We start from the raw sequence: 22,749 nt of genomic DNA, 5'->3' as shown, positions 1-22,749 counted from the left end.
CCCGCGCTCCCGCCCCGATGGAACCGGCCGCCCTGCGCCGCGCCGCTGTGGGCGCGTCCGCTCCTGCCCCACCGCCGTACTGCGCCCAAGAGCGCCGCAGCTGAAACGCGCTGCGGGGAGCGCGCGCCGTAATGCTCCGAGCGGCGGCGCACAAAGAGGAACGGAGCGGAACGGAACGGGGAGAGGCGCGGGGATGGGAACGGGGAGAGAGATGAGGACCTGAATGGAGACAGGGATGGGGAGGGGGATGGTGATGGCAGGGGGAGCGGGGGTGGATTCGGGGACGGGAATGGGGATGGTTTCAGGGTTGGGGACAGGGATGGAATTGGGGATAGGATGGGGACCTGGATGGGAATGGCGAAGGAGGTGCTGGGGGTGCCCCAGGCCAACCGCTGGAACGTTTGGGGATGTCCCGGGACAATCCAGGAGGTTTTGCAGTGGGATGTCCTGCACCAGCCCTGAGTAGCTCTGGGGGATCCTGGGGCAGAGCAGCCCTCCAGCACTAGGGGCTATCCTGGACCAGCCCTTGAGAGTTTCACCCTTGTCCTGGCCCTTGGCATGGGGTGGAGCAGGGCCTTGGAGGGGGCTGGGCACTCTGGAGCGGGCAGAGCTGTGCGGGCACCCTGACCTCTCAGATCCGCCCTGGTGCATAGAGGCGAAGGGGGCCAGGCAGGAGGTCCTGCAGTGCCAGGACAGGCTGTCTGTGCCCCCCATGCTCACATCCCAGCCCTCTTCCGCATGAGCAGAGCCGCACAATCCACCCTTGTCCCCAGCGGGGCTGAAGTAGGTCAGGGAGACAGAGCTGAGCCCTCTAGGCCCCCCCCAGGGAGGGAACCTCACAGCAGGGGATGCGCAGGGCCCCAGCGGCAGCTCCACTGGGTTGGTGCCCACCTGTGTCCTGGTGAGACCCCACTGTCCGCAGCCCAGGGGATGCCAGGCACTTCCCCAGCCCCTCCCCAGTCCCCTGGGTTTGGGGTCCCCCTGCAGCCCCACAGGCAGAGTCCTCAGGGTGCGAGTTGGGGTGGATGAGCCATGGGGATGGCCCCCAGCATTGGGGGCTGGAGCTGAGGAGCAGGTGCTGGGCTGGGCCAGAGCTGGGTGACGAGAAACAAGGAGGAGAAAGGGGAAAGCAATTTCTCACCCCTTAATTGCAGTTAATCATTGGTGAACTTGTTTACTGCAGGAGTCAAAGTTCTGCTGTAAGGGTGCAAGCGCAGCGTAACTGCCGGCAGCATCCCGGCGAGGTGGCTGCAGGTAAGGTATACCAGCATGACCCTGGGCCCCCAAGGGCACCACAGTGTGGGTTTGGGGTGGGGGAATGTCTGTTGGAGGGGGTGAGCTGTGGGGCTGCCCGTGGGCTGTGATATAAGAGGGGGAGACACTGTGGGGTGTCACAGCTCACTCTGGAGCTCCATGTGGGACTTGGGGTGATCTGGAGTGCTGCAGCCTCCAGTCGTGCCCAGGAGCAAGTCCTGGGGTCCCCAAATACCCCTGTGGTCACCAGAACCTAGAGACCAACCCTGTCTCCTCACTGTGTCCCCATGGGACCTATTCCCCTGGAGGCCACAGTCCCATCCCAGGCTCTCCCAGTGGGCCTGGGGGGGCTCAGGATATTCCGCAGTTTCTCTTCTGTGTGCCACAGGCTCCAGGCAGGATGGCATGGCACCCGTTGCTGCTGCTCCCCTTCTTCCTGGCAGCAGGTGAGGACTTTGCTCAGTGCAGGCCTGGGTTGCGGGGAAGCACTGGAGATGCTTTCAGCCCCATCCCATTTCCCTGGGGGCACCCATGACCCCCAAAAGTGTCACTGGGGGATGGGTGGTGGGGACAGCACCACAGGGGAGGGTGAGGAACGGGAGATGTGGGGTGAGGAGGGGGAGATGTGTTCCCCTGTGCTCAGCTCATGGTCTCCCTACAGCGACAGGCAACACAGCTCCCTTCTTCAACATGACCATTGTGTACGTGCCTGAGGACCTGCAGATAGGTGAGGGGCGGCCGGGGGGAGGCTGCTGGGGATGGGGGAAGAGCCTGGGGCTGATGCTGCCCTTGTCCCCTTGTCCGCAGGTGAGATGGCTTTCCAGCTGATAGCCTATGACACAGATGGGGACAAGCTCACCTACAGCATCTCTGGGACAGATGCCTTCTACTTTCATGTCGATGCACAGACAGGTGTGGTGACACTGAGGAGCCTGCTGGACCGTGAGGTGAGGGCAGGGACAGCAGGATGGGGCCATGGGGACGGATGGCAGAGCCTGAGTCTGAGCTCTGCGTGCCCTGACCGAGCCCTGCTTTATCTCCCCAGTCCCAGGCCAAGCTCATCATCATTGTCACGGTATCAGATGGGATTAATGATCCGGTGAGTGCTGGGAACGGGGAGTCCAGCGGGGTCGCAGCAGGGTCTCACTGGGGCTGGCAGTGATGCTTGGTGGGGCTTTGCCCAGGGGGCAGTGCTGGCCAAGTCCATGTCCCTCACCCAAGCTTACCCTGTAGGTCACCAAGCGCCTAACCATCATTGTGGAGGACCGTAACGACAACGCACCAGTCTTCCAGAACCTGCCCTATGAAACCTCTGTCCTCGAGGTACCTTCCTGGGACCTGGCAGCCCCATGGGCGGGTGGTTCCCATGGCATGGGTGTGCCTGGTGACAACAGGCAGTAGTGACGTGTGGTGACAGCATGCAGTGACACTGTGCCTGGACGTGTGGTTACGGTGTGCAGTGATGGTATTACTGGCAGACACATCAGTGCCAGTGGGGCTGGTGCCTGCTGGGACTCTGACCTCACCAGGAAGTGCCCGTGGAGCTGCTCAGCCCGGGACAGGGCAAGGCTGGCTCAGGGTGTAGTCAGGGAGTGGGGCTGAGACCCTTAGTGGAGTGCAGCCGCTGCTCATGGGGAGCCCTGGGCCTCAAACGGGGATGGGAGGGGCTGGGGTCAGCACCCTAACCCTGCCATCCCATGCAATGTCACCACCGCCTGTCTGTGTGCCCAGAACACGACAGTGGGCAGCATCATCTACACTGTGTTTGCCATCGACTCTGACACTGGGACTGCTGCCAGAGTCAGCTACAGCATCCAGGAGGTGAGCACCATAGCTCTGTGTGGTGGGGGCTCCCCATGGGCCAGGTCTGGTGACGTGGGGCAATGTCCCCTGCCCAGGTGATCCCAGACACAGTGAAGAACCACTGGCTCTTCTACATCCTGCCCAACGGGAGCGTGGTGCTGAACAACTCGCTGGACTACACCATGAACACGTTCTTCCAGCTGAAGATCCTTGCCCAGGTGGGGGACATCTTTCCCAGGTGGGGGCAGTGGGTGTAGAGTGGCAGGGCAGGGTGATGTGGGACTAACAGGTGCTGTGCCCCCAGGACGGTGGAGGGCTACTGCATGGGGAGACGGTCATCCAGAACAGCACCACCTACCTGTCCATTGCCGTCATCGATGTGCCCAACCTGGACCCACGCTTCCTCAATGAGCCCTACTCTGGCTCCGTGCCCGAGGGCAGCCCAGTGGTGAGCAGCCCGATCCACTGCCATGGGGCCAGAGGTGTCCCCAGGCTGTGCCCTGATGGCTGTGTCCCTGCAGGGCACCACGGTGCTGACCGTCACCGCCATGGACAGAGACACGGGGGTGAACGATAAGATCTCCTACAGCTTCACCAGTGAGCGAGGGGGCATGGGGTGGGGTGGGGGTTTGCAGCTGGGCTCCAGCGGCCAGCAGCCCTCCCCATGGCTGAACCTGGTCCCTGCTCTCCCCTAGGTACCAGCGTCCCCTTCGCCATCAACTCCACAACGGGCACCATCACCGTCAGCCAGCTGCTGGACCGCGAGCAGCTGCCGAGCGAGGAGGTGCTGCTGGAAGTCAGGGTGAGTGGGACAGCATGAGACCCCCCTTCCTTTCCTCGCCCCACATGCCCTGACCCGCTCCTCTGCCTGCACAGGCGCGTGAGAACAACCTGGACATCTATGGCAACGTGGCCGAGGCCAGCACGCTGGTGACAGTGTTGGTGACTGATGTCAATGACAACAAGCCTCAGTTCTACCAGTGCTCCCTCTCCAACTGTGACTTCAACCACACCCAGAGCAACTTCACGGGGAGCATCATGGAGCACTCCTCCTCCAAAGTGCCCGTGTCCAACCTCAGCATTGTTGCGCACGACCCAGACAAGGTGGAAGCCCGTCCCTGGGTCTGTGCTGCTGTCCCAGTGCTCCACCACCCTCACCCCACATCCATCTCCCCAACAGGGCATCAATGGCACTTTTGAGCTGTACCTGCAGGGCGCAAATGCCAGCGCCTTCACTGTCTCCCCCACGAGAATCGTGGGCACGGGGGAGGTGCAGATCCTCGTGCAAGACCCATTAGCTGTGGATTATGAGATCACCCATGTCATGGTGGTGCAGGTGGGTCCCTGCTCCCCACATGCCTGGGGGCACAACTCTTCCCCTGCAAGGATGAGAGCAGAGCATGGCTTGGCCACAACATCTTGTTTGGTTCAGAGGAGCTGGGCCAGACGTGACAGCTCTCTCTACTTGGGGATCCATGCGAGACACTGTCACTTCACCCCACAGCTCATTGCTAACGACACGGGGAACCCCACAGACTGCTGCTCCACAGCCACCGTGACCATTGACCTCATCGACACCAATGACCACACCCCCGAGTTCCCGCAGAGCACCTACAACCTGAGTGTGATGGAGAACAGCCCTGACGGCACCGTCATCGCCACCATCACGGTCAGGACAGGGCACAGCTCATGTCCCCTGGGCAGTCACACCAGAGTGATCCTTGGGGCCGCCTTCTGGGGTGCTCGGTGCCCACACCCAGTGCCTCACATTCATCACTGAAGCAGGTTCTCCTGATGTTTTCTGCTCTCTTTTAGGCTTACGATCCGGATAGTGGTGCTGGTGGCCAGATCACCTACCAGCTGCTCCCGGAGAGCATGTACGTGGGGCACAGCTGCTGGGGGGCTGTGGGTGCTGCCTGCCCAGGGCTGGAGCCCCAGTGATGGGTCTGTGTGTGCTGCAGCCGGGAAATCTTCATGGTGAATGCCACGAGCGGGGTGGTGCTGGTGAGGAATGGGTCTCTTCTGGACCGGGAGATGCGCTCTGTGTACTACGCCAACCTACAAGCTGAGGACGGGGGTAACATGAGAGGCATCACGCTGCTGGAGATCACTGTGCTGGATGAGAATGACGAGGAGCCTGTCGTCATCGGCTCCTACTTCATCTCCGTGGAAGAGGGGCAGAACGTCAGCACACAGATCAAGGTGAGCACCACGAGCAGAGGAGTCAGGGTTTGTCCCGAGCTGCAGACAACCCCGTTCCATCCCCCTGTGCTCTCTTTCCAGGCCATCGACAATGATGAGGATGGCACTCCCAACAGCAAGCTGGGCTTCAGGATCGTGCCAGGGCTGTACAGCAACAACTTCACCATCAACCAGATCACAGGAGAGATGCACAGCAACGAGCCGCTGGACCGTGAGGCCGTGGACGATGAGGAGGGGCAGCTGGTGGTGACAGTGGAGGTGTATGACCACGGGGTGCCGCAGCTCAGCACGATGGTGAACGTCACCATCACTGTGGCGGTGAGTGCCGGGCTCAGCCAGACTGGATACAGAGGTGGCACCGTGTCTCCACGTGCCACATTTAGAGCAGGGAGCAGGTGTCCGTGCTCCTGTCCCTTGCTCTGTGCCAAACCCCTATCTCCAGCATGGTGACACTCACGAGCTATCATCTCCTGCAGGATGTGAATGACAACGCGCCCATGTTCCTCCAACAGTCCTATGAGTTCTCTGTCTTTGAAAGCTCTGAAGGTATGAAGAGGGTGGCCAGGCTGTGGGACAAACAGTGCCTGGGATCAGACAGACAGACACTGAGAGTCTGCCTCACCTGCAGGGTCCTTCGTGGGGGACGTCGTGGCCACGGATGCTGACCGGACAGAGATCAACTCCCGCATCTCCTTCCAGCTGGAGAGGAGCACTGGCTCCAGCAACTTCTTGATCAGCTCGTCCCGCCTGGGGCCGGGCAACTACAGCGGGCGGCTGTACCTCGACCCCGACGTGACCGTGGACTATGACACCATGCAGGAGAAGTTCTTCTCCTTGGTGGTGCTGGCAGAGAACACAGCCGCAGAAAATGCAGGGAGCACCGCCAATGCCTCGGTGCTGGTCAACATCCTCGATGTCAACGACGAGCCGCCCACCATCCTTCCGTCCTCGCTGGGGGACGTGAGTGTGAGCGAGAACGGCACGCAGCAGGGTCTGGTCCACACCGTGGTTGCCTCCGACCCGGACACCAACCACTCGCTGGTCTTCGAGGAGCTGGCGATCACCTGCTATAAGGGCGACAGCAGCGCTGGGGAGGTGTGCTGGGACTGGTTCGTGCTGCTGCCCAATGGCTCGGTGCTGGCCAACAGCTTGGACATTGACTACGAGCTGTGTGACTTGGTCCGGCTGACCATGCGGGTTGAAGACCTCTACACCCAGAAAGGCAACCACTACAGCCAGAACGGTACAGGCAGAACCCGCACCCTGTGTCCACCATGAGCAGGGAAGGGAGGAAGATGGGACCTGGAGCTCCCACTTCCCCAGAGGAGGGCCTCTTTGGGATGGAGGGAGGATGTCCTCAGGTTTTTGGTCCCTTTGGGTTGGCGGGAAGGTGTCCCCAGCTCTTTGGTCCCTGCCCCAGGGACGTGGGCCAGCTGAGGGAATGTGGCTCCCAGAGGACGCAGAGCAGGGCTGACCAGTGCTCTGTGTTTGTGGTTATTTGGCAGAAACCCTGCAGATCCGGATCACAGACATTAATGACAATGCACCGATCTTCCTGCCTGTCTCCGGGACCTTTGGTGAGCACAGGGGCTCAGGATGCAGCGTCCATGTGCTGCTCTTTGCTGCGTGGCTCTGCCCAGCTCCCCAGGCAGCAGAGGGCTGTGAGCAGTGCGGGGTCCAGGCTGGGACAACCCGCTGCTCCCCATGAAGAGCAGCACGAGGTGCTCAGGGCTGCACCTGTGCTGCTGAGCCATGGGGCATGCAGGGCATGGGGTCTGCAGCACACTTGGCTGCACAGCACCACAACTGCAATGTCTGTCCCTCACAGTGGTTGTCCCCGAAATCTCTTCTATGGACCTGCAAGTGGCTACTGTGAAGGTGAGGAGCTGTGCACACTCCTGGGGAGCTGGGGTCACCCGTCCCTGCCTACCCATGCTGCTGACACGCTTTGTCCCCGCAGGCCACTGACGCCGACTCGGGGCTGGGAGGAACCATCGTTTTCTCCATCATCAGCGTGGTGCTTGTGGAGGAAGGTGGGGTCAAGCGGCCCTTTGAGAATCTCTTCAAAGTGGTGACCTCATCTGAGCAGGACATCTACACCGGGAGCATCCAGTAATGCCATGGGGCTGGGCTGAGCTGAGGGGGTTGCATGGTGCGGGCTGATCCCAGCTCTGCTCCTCTGCCACATGGCAGGGGCACAGGCAAGGGATGGAGGGAGGGCATCCCCAGATCCTTGGTCCCCATCACAGGGACCTGAGCCTGCTGGGAGGGTGGGGTGCTCGGAGGACCCAGCCCCATAGGATGCTGATGTCCCCATCCCCCCAGGGTGGCCAGCAACCTGGACAGCTCGCTGAAGGGGCAGTACCAGGTGACTGTGGAGGCTCAGGACAGCACGGCACCGCAGCACGCGACACAGACCACTGTCAATGTGAGTGTCACCCCATCCCCTCTCTGGGGATTTCCCATGCCCTGCTAAGCCCCTCTCACTCTGCTGTCCCCACACAGATCTTCTCAGTGGACAAGAGCTACTGCATTCTCCTCCAGTTTGTGACAACAGTGGAAGAAGTGCAGAGCAATTTGGAAAGCATCAGAGTGTACGGGGGCCTGGCAGGGACTGTGGGTCCTGCTGCTCCCTATACACACACCTAACCCATAACCCCATTGCAGGGCCCTGACCAGCGCCACTAAGGCAGGGGTCTACGTGGCAGCCATCCGGAACTATGAGGACAGCCGTGCCACCCGGTGAGCGGGGGTGTGGTGGTGGCATTGGCCATGGGGAGGACACCATGCCCCGCAACCTGCTCACCCCCTCCTCCTGTCCCTGCAGGGTGAATCCCAAGTCGGTGATGGAGGTGTACTTCGTCTACAGCAATGGCACAGCGCTGGACGTCAACCAGCTGAGCCCGTGCGTGCTGGGGAGGGAGCTGCGTGCCAGCACTGCTGCCCACTTCATTGCTCATCCTGCTTTGCTTCCCTTGGCAGGCTCATCCAGAGTGACCCACAGGTCCTGGCCAACCTGGTGAACCTGGGCCTGGCCATCATCGTGAGTGGGGTCGGGCAAGGGGTGCAGGGACAGGGCACCAGCCCCATGTGGTTCCTGGGGCTCCCCATGCCTACACAGTGCCCTCAGCCCCACTGTGTGCTAGGGCTCCGGTGAGGTGACAGAGCCCAGCAAGGAGAAGGAGATGATCGGCATCATCGCGGGGCTGGCAGCCTTCCTGGTCCTCTTCATCCTCGTCATGACCCTGGCCTTGGTGCTGACCATTAGGAGGTACCATGCACCCACCCCGTGTCCCCATAGACCCCTTGTCCCCACATCTCTACTCACCATCGCCATCCCCACAGCTACAAGAGGAAGCTGAGTGCGATGAAGGCTCTCAAGGCGGCCACGACGCTGAGCCCAGCTGTGGTGCAGGGAGCAGGCATCCCCGGCACCAACAAGTACAACGCTGAGAGGTGAATGCAGGTTCTCTGTGCATGTCCCCATGTCACTCCCACACAGCTGGCCCCACGGGGACAGTCACTCACTGCCACCCACTCTTGGCCAGGGCCAACCCCATGCTGAACGTCTCACTGGACCCATCCCATGATCTGGGCTTCCACGAAGAAACCAGCTCACTGGCCAGGTGAGCTCTACGGGCAGCGCAAAGGCCATAGGGCTGCTACCCTGGGTCCCCTTGCTGCCACCACCTCTTAACCCTCCCCTTTCTGCAGCACCAATTCCCTGGATGAAAACAAGGTGGATTCACCCAAGGACGACAACTTCAAGGCCAAGGTAAGAGGCAGGGAACACCCCTTCCCTCCGCCCAGCCCCATTCTGCTGTGCCGCACACTGCTGGACCCTCGAGTCCCTTTCTCTCCATCCCAGCTCTGGGTGTGGATGGGATGTCCCTGCCCCCACCCCTCTGACTGTGCTCTCTCACAGAGAGGGAGCCCACATCCCACAGACTCCACTGAGGACGAGGTGCTGGTGGCCGCCCTGAACATGAAGGAACCCCCCAAAACGGCCTACATCAACACCACCTTCAACACCACCGACCTGTGAGCGGCACACGGGGCACAGAGGGGCCGGAGCGGGACTCGGGCAGCTGCTCTGGCGATGTCGTGTTCAATGCCAGCAATAAACCCATCTCACGTGGTGACAGTGTCCCATGGCCACCAGCCCCTCGGTGCTGGCCCCACGGGGTCCCCTCTCCTGGAAGTAGGCGGTGGGCTGAGGTCAGGCTGGAGGGGTTCGGTGTCACCACGGGGCTCTGTGCCCCCCCGCTGTCTGTCACCCCACACATCCCCATGGAGAGGTGCTGGCAGCGCCGCGGAGCTTTCTGCAACGTTTTATTACCCAACACCCAAATTGACAAGTGCAGTTCTCCCGCCCCCTTTCACCCCCCACCCTCAAAGAAACAAACAAAGAGGAAAACGAAGAAAGTCAGGGATGAAGCCATAGTGCCGGAGTGGGCTGGCGGGTGGAAGGTTCCCCAGCACCCCAATTTTTGCAGCCTCCCGCAGCTCAGGTGCTCCTGGGATCTGTGGGGCCACTTCTGTGCACTGGGTCAGACTGGGTGGGGAGGGGGCGAGGTGTGGGGTCCCACAGTTTGGCACTGACACCGAGGTGCTGCTGGCAGCGGGGTGCTCACCCCCCCGGCACACCGACTTTGCTCCTGGTGCTGCTCAGCACGGCAAGGATATAGGGACAGTGTTTTGAAAGAGCTGTGGCCCCGCAGGCTGCTGGGGAGGAGGTGGCTGACGGCTGAAAGTATCTCTTAAAAAGCTCCAAAAATGCAAACACGGTTCAAGAAAAGCCCCCCCCTCCCTCCCAACCCCTGCAAAATCCCAGCGGTAAAAAGTGGCAGCAATTTGCAGCTGGCGCGGCCCCGGGGGGAACAGTAAGCGAGACTGGGGGACCCACAGAGGGACAGCCCGGGGGCTCTGGGTGCCACTGACAGCAGCATGGCCAGGAGGCAGCACGGTTCCTTCCCCACCACTGGGACAAGGACATTCCCCGCGCTTCAACTGCAGCCAGGGAGGGTTGGGGACCATGGGGACAACCTCCCCAAGTGCCTCCAGCTGCAGTGACAGGGACAAGCAGCTGATGGCCCCGAGCAGATGTGCTCCGGCCCCACGGTCCCTCTGCCAGGCATGGCAGCGGGACACGATGCCAACGTGGCAAGAACAGGAGTGGGGTGGGCAGCCAGGGTCTGGTGGCTCTGCTGCTGCCCATGGGCCCAACTCTGAGCCACAGCTAGGCCCCTGCCCCTTGCACAGAGAGCTGGCACCCATCTCGTGTCCCAGGGCTGGGGGGGACCCCAGCAAAGGAGACGCCCCATCCCCACCTGCAGCTCTCCATCACCACCCGCCTGGAGTGCTGCACGCCGGCAGCGGGAGTCTCGGGACGCAGGGCAGGGACACCTCCCCATGTCCCCTCCATCCCACCGGGGCGGGCAGCGGCTCACTCCATGGCGGGGCCGGCACGGGAGCAGCACCGCGGCCGCCGGACGTTTTGCAGAAGGGCCCTAAAGACGCTGGGCTGCCTCTTGGGCTCGCCTTTATGGGGAGCCCCTTTGACGGAGCTGGCACGGGTGCTCTGCGGGGTGGCCACCGCCTGCCTCCCATGCTCCTCGATCTGCTTCTCCAGGTGCTTCTGGATGGCCATGCCCAGCACCTCCACCTCCATGGAGGCCCCATACACCTCCCACGTCATCCCCTTCTCGTCCCAGCTCACCTCCCGGATGGGCTCTGGAGCCTCCTCCACCACCCCCTTCACGTGCACCTCGGGGTACGAGGCCTGTGGGGACTTGGCCACCGGCGTCATGGGCCCGGTGGCCACCGAGCGCATCTCCACAGGCATGGACACCTGCATCTCCGCGTCCTTCTTGGAGGGCTCTGGGCGTGGGGCAGAGCTCAGCTCTCTCTTGGGGAACGTGAAGGCGGCAGCTCCATCTGGGGGGCTCATGGGGCTCAATGCCACCGACACCAGGGATGCGCGGCTGTCCACTTGCGTCCCCGTGTCCTGCATGCCGGCGTCCTGCGGGGGAGTCACCTCGAACGAGTAGGACCCGCAGAGCAGCTTGGCAGTCCGGGGCTGCTGGGTGCTCTCGGTGCTCCCGTCGGCTCTGCCCTGCTCCCCAACTCCCTGGGGCTGCTTGGGGGTTTCGGTGCCCCCTGTGCCACCCTGGGGCTGCTCCTGGCTCGGCATCGGGGAGGGTAGCTCAGCTCCTGCCGATGGCTCCAGGAATGCCACGTGCTTGGTCAGAGCCGGCGCGCTGCCCGCGTCCTTGCTGGGTGCCTTGAGGCAGGGCTCAGGGAGGGGGGGCACGGGGGTGGCTTTCTCCTTCTGGGTGCCCCCTGGCTCCATAGAATCGCAGGCAGGGACAGTGCCACCGGTTGCCCCACAGCTCCCCGATCCTGTTGGCACCGGCACCTTCTCCACAGTGCCCAGGGCCTCGGGCTCAGCCACGCAGCAGGTCCTCATGCCACGGCCACTCACGGTGCAGCCAGAACTGGGCAAGCGCTCACCCACTGGTGGGCAGCCTGAGGAGCTGGCACTGGGCTCACAGGCATCCTCGGCCACTTGGCTCAGCAGCTGCAGGGCCTCGGGCTCCCTAGTGCTGCCCATGCCCAGGGAAGGCTTCTCCCATGCTAGTCCTGCAAGAGAGGTGATAGGGTGGTGAGCCGGGCATCATCAGTCACCAACTGCTTCTTGCCACGCCACAGGTGACAACAGGTCTGGCTGCGCCCAGAGTGCTCCAGCACAGTGCCCACCCCAGGAAGGGAAGGACAGTGTCAGCCACCTACCACAAAAATAGCCGTCCCTCAGTGCGACTGAGCCTCAAGCGGGACTCAGGGGCTGCTCTCGCTGCTGGGGCCACAGGGCTGTGGCCTGGAGACCCTGCAGAGGGAGAGCAGTTGGAGAGCATCCTCTGGTGCTCAGTAGAGCCCTAGGGATGCTCAGCACAGGGCGCCCATCAGGGCCATGCATGCAGGCACCCAGCCCAGGGTACCCACTGGCCCGCGGGCAGCAGCAAGTGGAGGGGCCGGGGGCTGCACAGCACACTGGGGGCTCTGCCAGGCAGGGCAGGGGGTGCCAGCTGGGCACCGTGCACAGAGCACCCACACCCACACGAGGCCACGTGGCCCAGGGGCACAAGCCGGTGTCATACAAGCAGCTCCAAACGATTCCCCGGCCCCCCGTGCCTTTCTCCCCACGGAGCTCTCCAGTCCCACCCGTGACACCTCCCCACGGGGCCGCGCGGCTGCCAGCCGCCCCGAACCAACCCTGCGAGCATCCAGCCCGGGGCACACGCGTGTGCACGCGGGGAGGCACGAACACGCGTGTGCGCACCCGCAGGCACACGCTCACACGCGCTCCCGCCCGCAAGCACGGGCACGCAGCCGCCGGCACATGGCTCCGGGCACACACGTTCGTGGACACGCGTGGGCACGCCCCGGCCGAGCCGCGAACAAAGCCGCCCCCGCCGCAGCCCCGAAGGGTGGGAGGCGGCGGCCGCTCCCGTCCCGGTGATACCGCCCCGAGGGCTCCGGGAAGGAGCGGGAGAGCCCCGCCACGTGCGCGCCCCGGGGCCTCGGTTACCTGCGGCGACGGCGGCTCCGGCGCGGTCCCGTCCCGCTCCGCTCCGCTCCGGCGCGGTGGCGGTGGCGGAGCATGCGTGGGGCGGCGGCGGCGGCGGGGGCGGTACCGTGCCCCAGGCCGCTCCCCCCCCAGCGGCACTCCCGGTCCGCGCCCCGCGCCGGCACCGCCCGTTCCTGTGTTGGGGGCCCGGTTGTGGGGGGGAGGGAAGAGGGATCTGGCATCATCGACCCGGCGCTGTCCCCCCAGCTCGGGGACCCCACCGCCCGGAGACCTCACCCCCACCCCCATCCCCCGGCCGTGAGATCCCCTACCCGTGGCGCACCCGACACAGCCCCCGGGTGCGGGTAGGGCTCCTGCCCCGCACATCCACCCGGCACCTCCTGGACGAGCTACACCTGGGTGCAGGGGGCACGTGGCCGGCGGCCCCTTGGCAGGAGCCCCTTGGTGCCGTCCCTTGGGTGGGGGTGATAGCGACACGGAGCCCGTCCCCCTCCTACCTGGTGACGGAGATGTCCACTTCCCCGCCGGGCATCACCGCGGGGCCACCGGCGCTGCCCCGCTGCCCGCTGCACCCCGCGGCTGCCAGCCCGAGGGACGGGGACGTGCGGGTCCCCTCTGCCTCCGCGGAGGGGACGAGGAGGGCTTCTGCTCAACCCTCGCCCGGGGGGGAGGATGGGGAAGGGAGAACGTCCCCGTCTCCCTCCCGGCAGCGCTGCCTCTGCTCCCGGGCTCAGGCTTTGTCTAACTCCTTCCCACGCACTCCCTCTCGCGCTGCGGGGGGGAAGGCGGCCCGCGAGCATCGCCTCGGGGCTCACAACACCCCCCGAGGCCCCGCCTGCCCCCCAACAACCCTGCGGGGCCAGCAGCCCGCTGCCGCTGGATGTCACGCTGGGAAATGGCGCTGCCCCACGCGTGGGGACAGGAGGTGAGCCCCTCGCGTGTCACCGCGCAGTGGGGTGGCGGAGGGCACCATCACCTCGTGCGGAGCCCCAGCCAGAGTGAGTCCACCTCAGTGGTCCCTCCATGGCAGTGGGGACCGAGGGAGGAACAGCCTCCGTGGTGCATCCTGCAGCCACATGCCAGTCTGGCCACCTCTCATCCATCCCAGAACCCATGGGTGCCACCGGGACCACTTTGGAGAGGGTGGTGCAACAGGTCCCTGCGGCAGATGGGGCTGTGAGTCTGGGGCCAGGAGGATTCATGTTAACCCTGAGATAGGGTTCCTCTGCCTCGAGGTTAACATTAATTCCCCAGCCCTATAGATCTATAGGGTGGTGCGGAGTCGGCACCAGCGCGGTGGGAGCTGGCACACCTGGTTGCCTGGAGACAGGGGAGGTTGGCGGTGGAAATGCTCCTTCCAGTAAACAGCGAGGCTGGAACAAAACCCCGAATGCTAAAAATAGGGAGGAAGAATATCAAAATAAAGAGCGCAGCCTTGCAACCCCGGGGCACCCCCACACCACTGCCAGGCACCCCGCCAGGCCAGGGTGGCACACGTGTGAGCAGCGACACACGTGGGTGCGCAGTGCTGCAGAGCACAGACCCCGCTCCCAGACCCCCGAGCACGCAGCACCTCGTGCCGGCTGTTGCACCACAGCGGCTTGTCACACGCGATGCACAAGCAGCGTTCACAGCCGCCACGCGTTCGCATGGCCACGAGCTGTCACACTGCTGGGCTGTGCCCCATGCTCTGTGCTGGTCCCAGCTCTGTGCTGCTCACTGTCCCATTTCTCCCCCTTGCAGCAGAGGCGAGGTGAGATGCACCCTGCCTGGTGCAGCTATGGGTTTACATCCCATGTAGCTGTGAGTTTACACCCCATGCTGCCCCGCCGGGGATCAGGGGATCAAGGGGGGCACAGAGTGACAAGGGACACCACAGGTGGACTCAGGTCCTGGCAGAGGAGGGGATCATGTCTCTCCCCATCCCCCTGCCCAGAACTTTGCCGTAGCGCTGCCGGCTCACACCCTACCTGCCCTTTCCCTGCACCCCGCTCTCCCCTCACCCATCAGCAGCTCCTATCCCCATAAGATGGTGATATGGGGGGACACGCATCTCCTCCCCTCCCTGCAGCCAGCCTTCCTCCCAGGCCAGCTGCCTCCTCCTCCTCCTCTCCCCACCCGGGCACCTCCGGGCTGGCAGGATAACAATAGCGAGGAGGATGAGTAAGATGGTCCCCATTGCCTTGGCAACGCACTCCCGCGCTCCCGGCTCGAGAGGAAGCCAGGCAGCTGCCTGAAAAGCGCATCCTCCCCGCGGGGAGGGGGCTGCGGGCGCAGGTAGCGTGGCAGCCCCCTCCCTGTGCGATGCAGCCCTGCCTCCCACGCACACGGGCAGCGACACGTGAATGCAACAGTGTGCGTACACCACCTGGCCTGCACCCAAACTGGTGGAGATGCTGCCGGTGCCGGGCCCTGGGGCTCCCAGGCAAGACTCAGAGCACGGCCAGAGAGCTGCAGATGCCTGCACGGGGCCAGCAGGAGTTCTGGAAGCACAGCCCCGCATGGCTCCCTCCCCACACGCTGCACCAGCCATGTGGCTCTGCAGCCCCTGCTCCTGGCCACACCCCACCACTTGGCCACACCCCCAAGCTGCCCCACCCTGATTGGCTCCACCCACCACGCCCCCACCACTCTATGCCCCTCCTCCCTCCATAGGCCCCTCCCCCTTTTCCCAGCCGCAACCAATCAGGAAAGCCTCGCGGCCACTTTGCACAGCGCCCTCTGGTGGCCACCCTGCCAAGGCTCAGCCAATCAGAGAGCTGCATGCTCCGGCGTGGTGCTCAGCGGGTGCAGTCGCCATGTTGAGGACCGTGGGGCAGTGGAGGGGCTAGAGCAAAACCAGCGCTGGTTTTGCTGCTCTCACCCTCAGCCCCCTCCTGCTGTCAGCGTGTGGCCTTCCCTACATCCCTCTGACTCCTTACCCTAAGCACCACGTGCTTCCTGAGGGTGTATCACATCCTAAGCCTGTGCAGTCACGGCTGCTCAGAGCACGAGGGGGCTCAGCCCCAACCCTCAGCAGGTGCTGGGCTGTGCTATCAGAACTCCCCAAAGCAGCCCTGTGCCCGCAGGATGGCTGGTTGTTAGGAAATTGCTTTCCATGCCACGGCTGTCTGGAGGCACGAGCCCGGCTGAATGATTTCTGATCACCTATTGTGACGAGATGCTGCTGCTTCAGAAGGTTCAAAGCCTCTCCTACATCTCCTCCGTGCCGTTTGTGGCAGGCAGGCAGGCAGGCACTCTGCCTTTCTTCTCTCTCTTTTCCCAGGGGTTCGTTTCAGCAGTTCAATCGGTGTCAGTGAAGTAAAAGCCCTGGCTGCATTAATGACATACAAATGTGCCGTAGCGGAGAAGTACAAGAGGAATACAAAGCGCGTGGTGACTTGGGCACGGGATGGGGTTGTGGTACAGTGAGTCAGAAAAGCTTGTTAGGAGCTTTGAAAATCAGAAGAGCTCTAGAAGTGCGGGATGTTCCTTTGGGCACAGATGTGCGAGGCTAAGGCTTGCTGCGGCTGCAGAATGCAGCACCGGGCTGCGGGACGCTCGCGTTCACCAGGGAGCGGCAGGCATTGTGCTTCTCGCATACAGGCTCTGTGTTGTCATGGATTCGGCTCTGCCTGCTGGTGGCTGTGACAGGCTCAGGGCCTGCATCCTGCCCTGGCGTCGGATCTGCTCCGCGCAGGTCACACAGCGTTAGGAGGGAGCTGTGCGTGGCAAGGGGATCCGTGCAGAGAACATCTGACCGCCTCACCGGGTCTTCTCCAGATATTCTTTTTGGTGGTGCCATGGGGGATGCGAGGACTGATCCTAGGAAACACTCCGTGAGTTCACCCCCTCCTTCCTCTGCTGACGGCCCATAACTCATGCTCCATTTGCACAGCCCTTCCTCTCTGTGTGTCACAGTGATGCACTCTGACAAGCGGGGGGGAAGATGCTTGTGGTGAGTAACACTCATCCAGCGACTGTGAGAAGCAGCTCGGGGTGGGGGAGAGGGGTGGTGAACTCTGATTTATGGTTCAGTGCATGCGGGCAGACACATGCTGAAAGAGATGCTCCCGTGCTGCCTGCTGTGCTGGGGGAAGGTGCAAATCAGAGAAGGAGTGGGAGGGGAAGGGGCAGAGGGACCAGGAGTTCACGCATCTCTTTGTTGATACAGCAAGGGTCCTCAGCTGCTATGGATTAACTCCCTGCAGGCATCAGGGTGTGCTGTGTACAGGCAGGGAAGGGTTCTATACCTTGGGGCCTATAGTCACTACCGTGTTTTAGTGTTACTGCACTAAAAGGAACATGAGCTGGAGAAAACAATGAGGCATTTTACTGCAGAGACGCCCAAAAAGGGATTTATAGGGGAGAGTGGTTTTGTCCCCATCATGTAAGAAGTGAGTGGTTTGCAGGCACGGGAGCAGACAGCAGCCGCCTGGCTGGGCAGGGCACAGGGACCACAGCTCAGGCACTGCCTGTCAGCACTGGCCACTGCCCTGCTGCTCTGCTGTCACTTCACTGCTTTTCTCTACCTCTGTTGTGAATCTGGAGCAGGGAAAGCCTCGTGCAGCACCAAGCACAAGAGCTGGCCCAGGCTGTGCTGTAGGTGCTGCTGGTCAGAGTCTGGGCTGGCTACTGTCCTTGATCCCTGCTGGCATTCACAGTTGCAAGGAGGAAGGAATGTTTCTCCAACCTTCACTTGTGATAGAGAGCTCAGCAGGTGCCAGTTACAAGGCAATAAATCTTTACATTCTCTTGTTTACTTGAAAGTTGAGAAAGGATGTGGCAAAGACCCTGCAAAAGCCAAAGATGCAAATGCCTGATGGAAACTGGGAGCACCATGATGTATGGGCAGCACCAGGCTTTGGATGCACAGTCTTCTGTGTGCCCAAGAACATGGTCAGCCTGTGGAAACCATCTGGCTGTACACATGCCATAGGTTGGAGCAAAGTAGTTGAATTGCAAAGATAGGATTTGACAGATTTTCCACCTCCACAGGGCCTGGGACTGATGTGCTGGTCCCTGATGTCAGTACCAGGGAATAGAAGATGTCCTGGATAGCTGACACGTACACCCACATGCTGGGGTATGGAGTAAGCTCCGACACCGCTGGTTTGGAGCTCAAGATGCTGTGGGTGCTAGGAGGGTTTGTGCCCAGGGGCCTTTGCCAGTGTGTTGCCCTTGTTTAACTGAGGCTTAGGGCTGGGAGAGGGAAGCTGAGACTTGGGAAATGCACAATTAACTAAAGGTGCTTATATAGAGGATTTGGACCAGGGGACGCCTTAATTTTTCTCTTCCCTAACTGGCCTTGCAGGACATCAGTGCCCAGGCCTGTGTAAGTGGGAAGTCCATCAGCCAGGGAGGGGTCCATGGCTGACACTCCACCACCGGGTGCAGGATGCTGGATGCCATCAAGAATGACATCACCAACATGCACTACGTGGACTGCAATGGCCTGAGCCCTTGCTTGCCTGGCAAGGCCTTTGTGCTGCAGGTAAGCATGCAGCCCAGCTCTGAAAAAAAACCACTTCCTTGGCATCTTCCTAGCACTGCTTCTTGTGAGAACTTGCAGCCTCAGCTCCTGCAGCTGAGAGCTTCAAATGGAAGCTGTGACCGACACCGGTGTGTGCATTAGCAGAGAGCAGCGGTAGGACACTGAGCTCTTCCAGGCTGGGCGGAGAGAGCTGGCACCTCCACACCACATTACCCACTGCAAAGCTCCTGATTGTGGGTGCAGCCCCCATCTCTTGGGGTGCCCTGTGAGTCTTCGGTCTGCTCAGGCAGCTGCTATCTGGAGGCAGCTGGCTGGGGGCTCAGAGGGCCTGCCCTGCCTCTTCCCCTCTGCTTCCAGGGAGGGCCTTCCCTCCCCTGCAGCCAAGGCTTGCTGACAGCTGCGGGGAAGTGCTTCCCCCTGCTGCAACTCTAGCAGCTGCTGCTCTCTGCCAGCCACTGCTGCCCTAATGCTTGCTGTTCACCGTCCGTGCTCCCTGCAGCTTGGCTGACTGCGGATCCTGCTGAGCTCACTGCTCTTTGGAGGTGGAAAAAAACTGAAAGCCATGAAGCTGAAGTCTTGTCTGAGCCCAGCACCCTGCAGCTGGGCTGCTTGGCGGCGAGATGCGCTCCTCTGAATACTCACTCCTCATCATGGCTCCCTGCTGTGGGGAAGGAGGCTTTGGACTGAGGCTGCACCCAGAGCTGCTGCCCACCATCCTGTCTTTCTCATTCCTGCCCTTCCCCTGCGTCCCCCTGATGGCTGATGTGGCAGAGAATGAGAAAGACAGAGCCTGTGGCCACTTATGCATAAAATTTTGCTCATTTGGAGGATGTTTTTCTGTCTTAGGAAACAGCATTGCTTTTAAGAGCTGCAGCAAGCTAGCAAGAGCTTTGGGGCAGACAGTGCAGAATCATCTGTTCCCATAACAAGAACCATGCTACCACTATGGCTCTTGTTCACGCTGGTGCCACAGCCCCCGTCAGTATGAGGTGCCAGAGGGTTGCTCAGATTGTGCCTAGGTGCTGCACAGTGGGCTGTTTTTCTCACTGCATCTGTTTCCTATTGAGATCAGCTCTCAGAAGCTGAACAGCGTGCAGTGCTTGGAACATCACATCCAGGAACTCTGGGGGTGATGAAAACAGGTTGAGCTGGAAGCCCCTGTCCCACAGGGTCTGCTTTTCACAACCCTGTAACTCACCAAAGCAGCCTCTGTCCTGTCAGCTCCTACTCTGCATTGAGCCAAAACTTTCACCAGGGGCTGCTAGATCAGGGTTCCTGCTTCCATTTCACAGCTAAAGCTCTTGGGGAGGGGTCTGTCACCAGAGGGTCAGTTTTCAGTGTTTGTCCCCACGACTTCCCTCTCCCCAGAGCCACGCCTGCTCAATGCTGCTGCAGGGCTTTGGCAATGTGGGGGTGCACGTGTTGTACCTGCACCAGATTGGAGCCCACTGAATCTGTGCTGGGGAGACAGATTAAGCCGCTTACAATCCCAGTGAGTTCAACCCCAAGGAACTAGAAAACTGTGAGAAGGTGAGTTGAGCCCAGCCCATTTTCTCAGAACAGGGTGGTGGTTGGTGCAAGCAAAGGTACGGAGTGCCCGTGCCATGCACTCACAGCAGGCCCAGTGTCACCTGGGGACCTGCACCACTGTGTGCAAGTGACAGCATCCCAGCTGTAACTTCACTTTGGGCACTCCACAATCCAGGGAGTTATCTCATCACTTCACTGACAACTCACCCACTGTGCCAGAGGACAGAATGCGAGGCAGAGATGGCAGGTCACATAACTGAGGGGAAGAGGAGAGCCCAAACCTTTCCCTTTGCTGACAGGAGCAAGGATCACTGAGTGACCTTGGCTGGCTCTTCTGGCATCCTCAGTCTTTCTTTTACCAGGTCCTCCCCTTTGGACAGAGAACATAATATCCTTGAAGGTACTGGGTCTCTCAGTGTTGACTGACACTGAAAATCGAAGGCTGCAGATAAGAGTGAGCGAAGCAGGGAACTGCTACAGAAGCAAGCTTCTACCTATCACTGACTGCTCCAGGGAACTGAAGGGACAGGGCATGCTGGAACCTAGGACTCTGTCGCAGCCAAGGTCTTTTGCAGCCTGAACCATTAACAAAATAGGAGGTCTGAGCATCTGCTGGCCCCCAGCAGCTCTGGTGAGGAGGCAAGAGCTCAGACCCTCGCCACTAGGAGTGACCTGGTAGGAGGATAATGGCAGCAGGGAAGGAGCCTGTCCCTGGTTTCTCCTTTCATTTCTTCTGGTTCTGTCTGCTCTGCTTGAGCTCTCAGACCATTGTTGAAGCTGCCAACAGCCCCACTACACCAGAAGCACATGACATATTCCTGCAAAGAGATATACTTGTCATCCCTGTACGTCCATCCCCAAACACACGGGGAGATGGCAGGCTCATGGCTCTTAGGGCTGCATGGTGTTGTCAGCTGCACTGATGTGGATCCAGCCTGGCTCTGCCAGGCTCTGACATCAGGCGACATTAATGGTGCTGTCTCAGTTGTTTCCTAACTTATTCCAGCTCCTGAGTGAATCCTAGGAGCTCAGCTTGCTGCTTTCCCTTCTGTACCCTCCCAGGTTTTGTATGCAAGCAGTGGCAGACCACAGGGCTTGCAGCCATCATCAGTATGTCCTGCAGTTGCTGATGGGCCAACAACAAACCATATCACTTCATGTGGAGCATCAGAGCAGCTGGTGTCTTGTCAGAGACACTGCAGCTCTAGGATGCAGCCTTCCCAGCGACCTCAGGACTGTCACTGAGGGCAGGCATGGCCCAAGGCAGAGGAGGAGACCCCCAGATCAGTCGTGGGTCTCAGAGTCATTCTAAGCAGCAAATCTAGAGCGTGTACTGCCCGTGGCAGGACATCTGTGTGAATGCAGGTGGGGTGACTGTATCCTTCCTCCGGTAGCTGAAGAACCTGAACCACATTAGCTATGGCTGCCTCACCCTCGAGCAGGAGTCCAGCTACTGCCTCCTGCAGTCTGTGCAACATGGCCTGGAGCAGTGGTTTGGCAAGGCCAGAGGGGAGATCCCTATCATCCCAGTGCCTGAGTTCCAGGCCCGTGTGGCTATAAGTGCTCCTACCGTAGTGGCCCTGCTCATCCAACAAGTGCAGGCTGTGGGACAGCCGGGTGTTTGCAGTGTTACGCTGCTGTAGGTGAGCTTGGTGTAGGGCCAAGGCAGTGCCTGGCTGGGACAGCGCTGTGTTTCTCCTGCAGACTCCGTGCAGAGCCCCCAGGCCAGCTGAGTGTGCCAGAGCCTAGTCCTGTAGTAGTCCCAGCTGGCTCAGGGGGTGCCACCAGCCTCCCGCACCAACCTGCAGAGTCTGTCACGCTTTCAATCACTTCCCACATCCACTTCCACTCCAAAAGCTGCGCTTCCAGGCTCTGCTCGCAGAGCCAGCCCTGCCAGCCTTAGGGAGAGCCCTATCTCAGACCATTTAATAACGTGCCCGGCAGTGCCTGGTGGGTGCTGCAGGTGCTGCTGCAACTGGCGCAGACACAGGGAGCAGAGCCAGGGCAGGGATTTGCAGGCATCAGCAAACCTGTTGTGCGTCCGTGCTGACTGCTGCAAGCTTCACTCCACCAGTGAAGCTGGCAAGGCAGTACAGGTGGGGGAAGACTCAGCCCAACCTCTCCACGCTCTGTGCTGCAGCCAAGGGGCTGCAGGCTGGCTGGCTGGGGACCCAGGCTGGGTTGGGGCCCTGCCCTGCGGGAGCTGAAGGAGCACAGATCATCCCCTGGGTGGGCACAGGATGCCCTGCTGTTTGGGGCAGCACTGCGCGGTGTGTGGCAGCCACCTGCCCTCATGGTGGTCACAGTGCAGCTGGGAGATGTGTATCAGCCACGTCTCCAGTGCCCCGAGGGCAGTAGGGCAGCATAGGAAGGTGGAGATGGCAGAGGAGAAGTTCCCCCTTGCTCTGTGTTTCCAGCACAAAGATCAGGGCTTGCCTTTAGGAGGCAGTTCACAAACAGCAGCACACCCTGCTGCTCTGGGCAGATGCGAGCCTGCAGGAAGAAGCCTGCGCCCAGCAGCTGAGCGCCCTTTGCTAGCACAGCCTGTGTCTGCTGGCAGCAGCAGGGGCACAGCTGGGAGGGAACCAGTGCTCGAGGCCAGGACTGCATCCATCCTCCTCCTGCCACAGGAGGAGGCCCCAGGAGGTCCCCTCCTTTTTCCTGCAGACACAAAGCACTGCAGCCAGCACGCAGACAGGCTGCACAGGGATGCTGCCTGTGTCCCCAGCTCAGCCGGAGTGTGCTGCCCGCTGCCCCAGCAGCAGCAAGCAGAGTTTGGTCTCCACAAGGACCTGCTGTCACTGCCTGCCCCAGCCCCGCACTCTTTCTCCCCCAAACCCACCCCTGCCACCGAAACGGTGGAAAAGACCAAGGGACCCCACAACCAGCACCAGGGGGC

General features: G+C 61.4%; 2 protein-coding genes across 2 annotated transcripts; one reads left to right on the top strand and one right to left on the bottom strand.

Annotated features, from left to right (window-relative positions):
• On the top strand, positions 287 to 9,417 carry CDHR2 (cadherin related family member 2). Its single transcript, XM_021410774.1, has 32 exons — positions 287 to 1,254; positions 1,643 to 1,700; positions 1,916 to 1,981; positions 2,062 to 2,201; positions 2,300 to 2,353; positions 2,488 to 2,577; positions 2,986 to 3,075; positions 3,153 to 3,275; positions 3,362 to 3,505; positions 3,579 to 3,654; positions 3,753 to 3,859; positions 3,934 to 4,161; positions 4,238 to 4,393; positions 4,562 to 4,726; positions 4,873 to 4,934; positions 5,019 to 5,259; positions 5,341 to 5,577; positions 5,736 to 5,805; positions 5,888 to 6,502; positions 6,765 to 6,836; positions 7,088 to 7,137; positions 7,220 to 7,371; positions 7,585 to 7,687; positions 7,765 to 7,853; positions 7,927 to 8,001; positions 8,087 to 8,164; positions 8,242 to 8,302; positions 8,406 to 8,530; positions 8,605 to 8,715; positions 8,808 to 8,885; positions 8,974 to 9,034; positions 9,185 to 9,417. Exons 2-32 carry the CDS (start codon positions 1,655 to 1,657, stop codon positions 9,302 to 9,304), a joined length of 3,885 nt encoding a protein of 1,294 aa, XP_021266449.1. The 5' UTR covers positions 287 to 1,254; positions 1,643 to 1,654; the 3' UTR covers positions 9,305 to 9,417.
• GPRIN1 (G protein regulated inducer of neurite outgrowth 1) lies at positions 9,575 to 13,379 on the bottom strand. The gene is made up of 3 exons (XM_021410848.1): positions 13,345 to 13,379; positions 12,848 to 13,020; positions 9,575 to 11,901 (listed from the first exon to the last, which is right to left on the bottom strand). Exons 1-3 carry the CDS (start codon positions 13,377 to 13,379, stop codon positions 10,706 to 10,708), a joined length of 1,404 nt encoding a protein of 467 aa, XP_021266523.1. The 3' UTR covers positions 9,575 to 10,705.

Source organism: Numida meleagris, chromosome 12 (genome assembly GCF_002078875.1).
Source record: "Numida meleagris isolate 19003 breed g44 Domestic line chromosome 12, NumMel1.0, whole genome shotgun sequence".
In the NCBI taxonomy this organism is placed as follows: Eukaryota; Metazoa; Chordata; class Aves; order Galliformes; family Numididae; genus Numida; species Numida meleagris.
The sequence above is the reverse complement of the archived record's forward strand: the minus strand, read 5'-3'. Positions and strand labels throughout refer to the sequence as shown.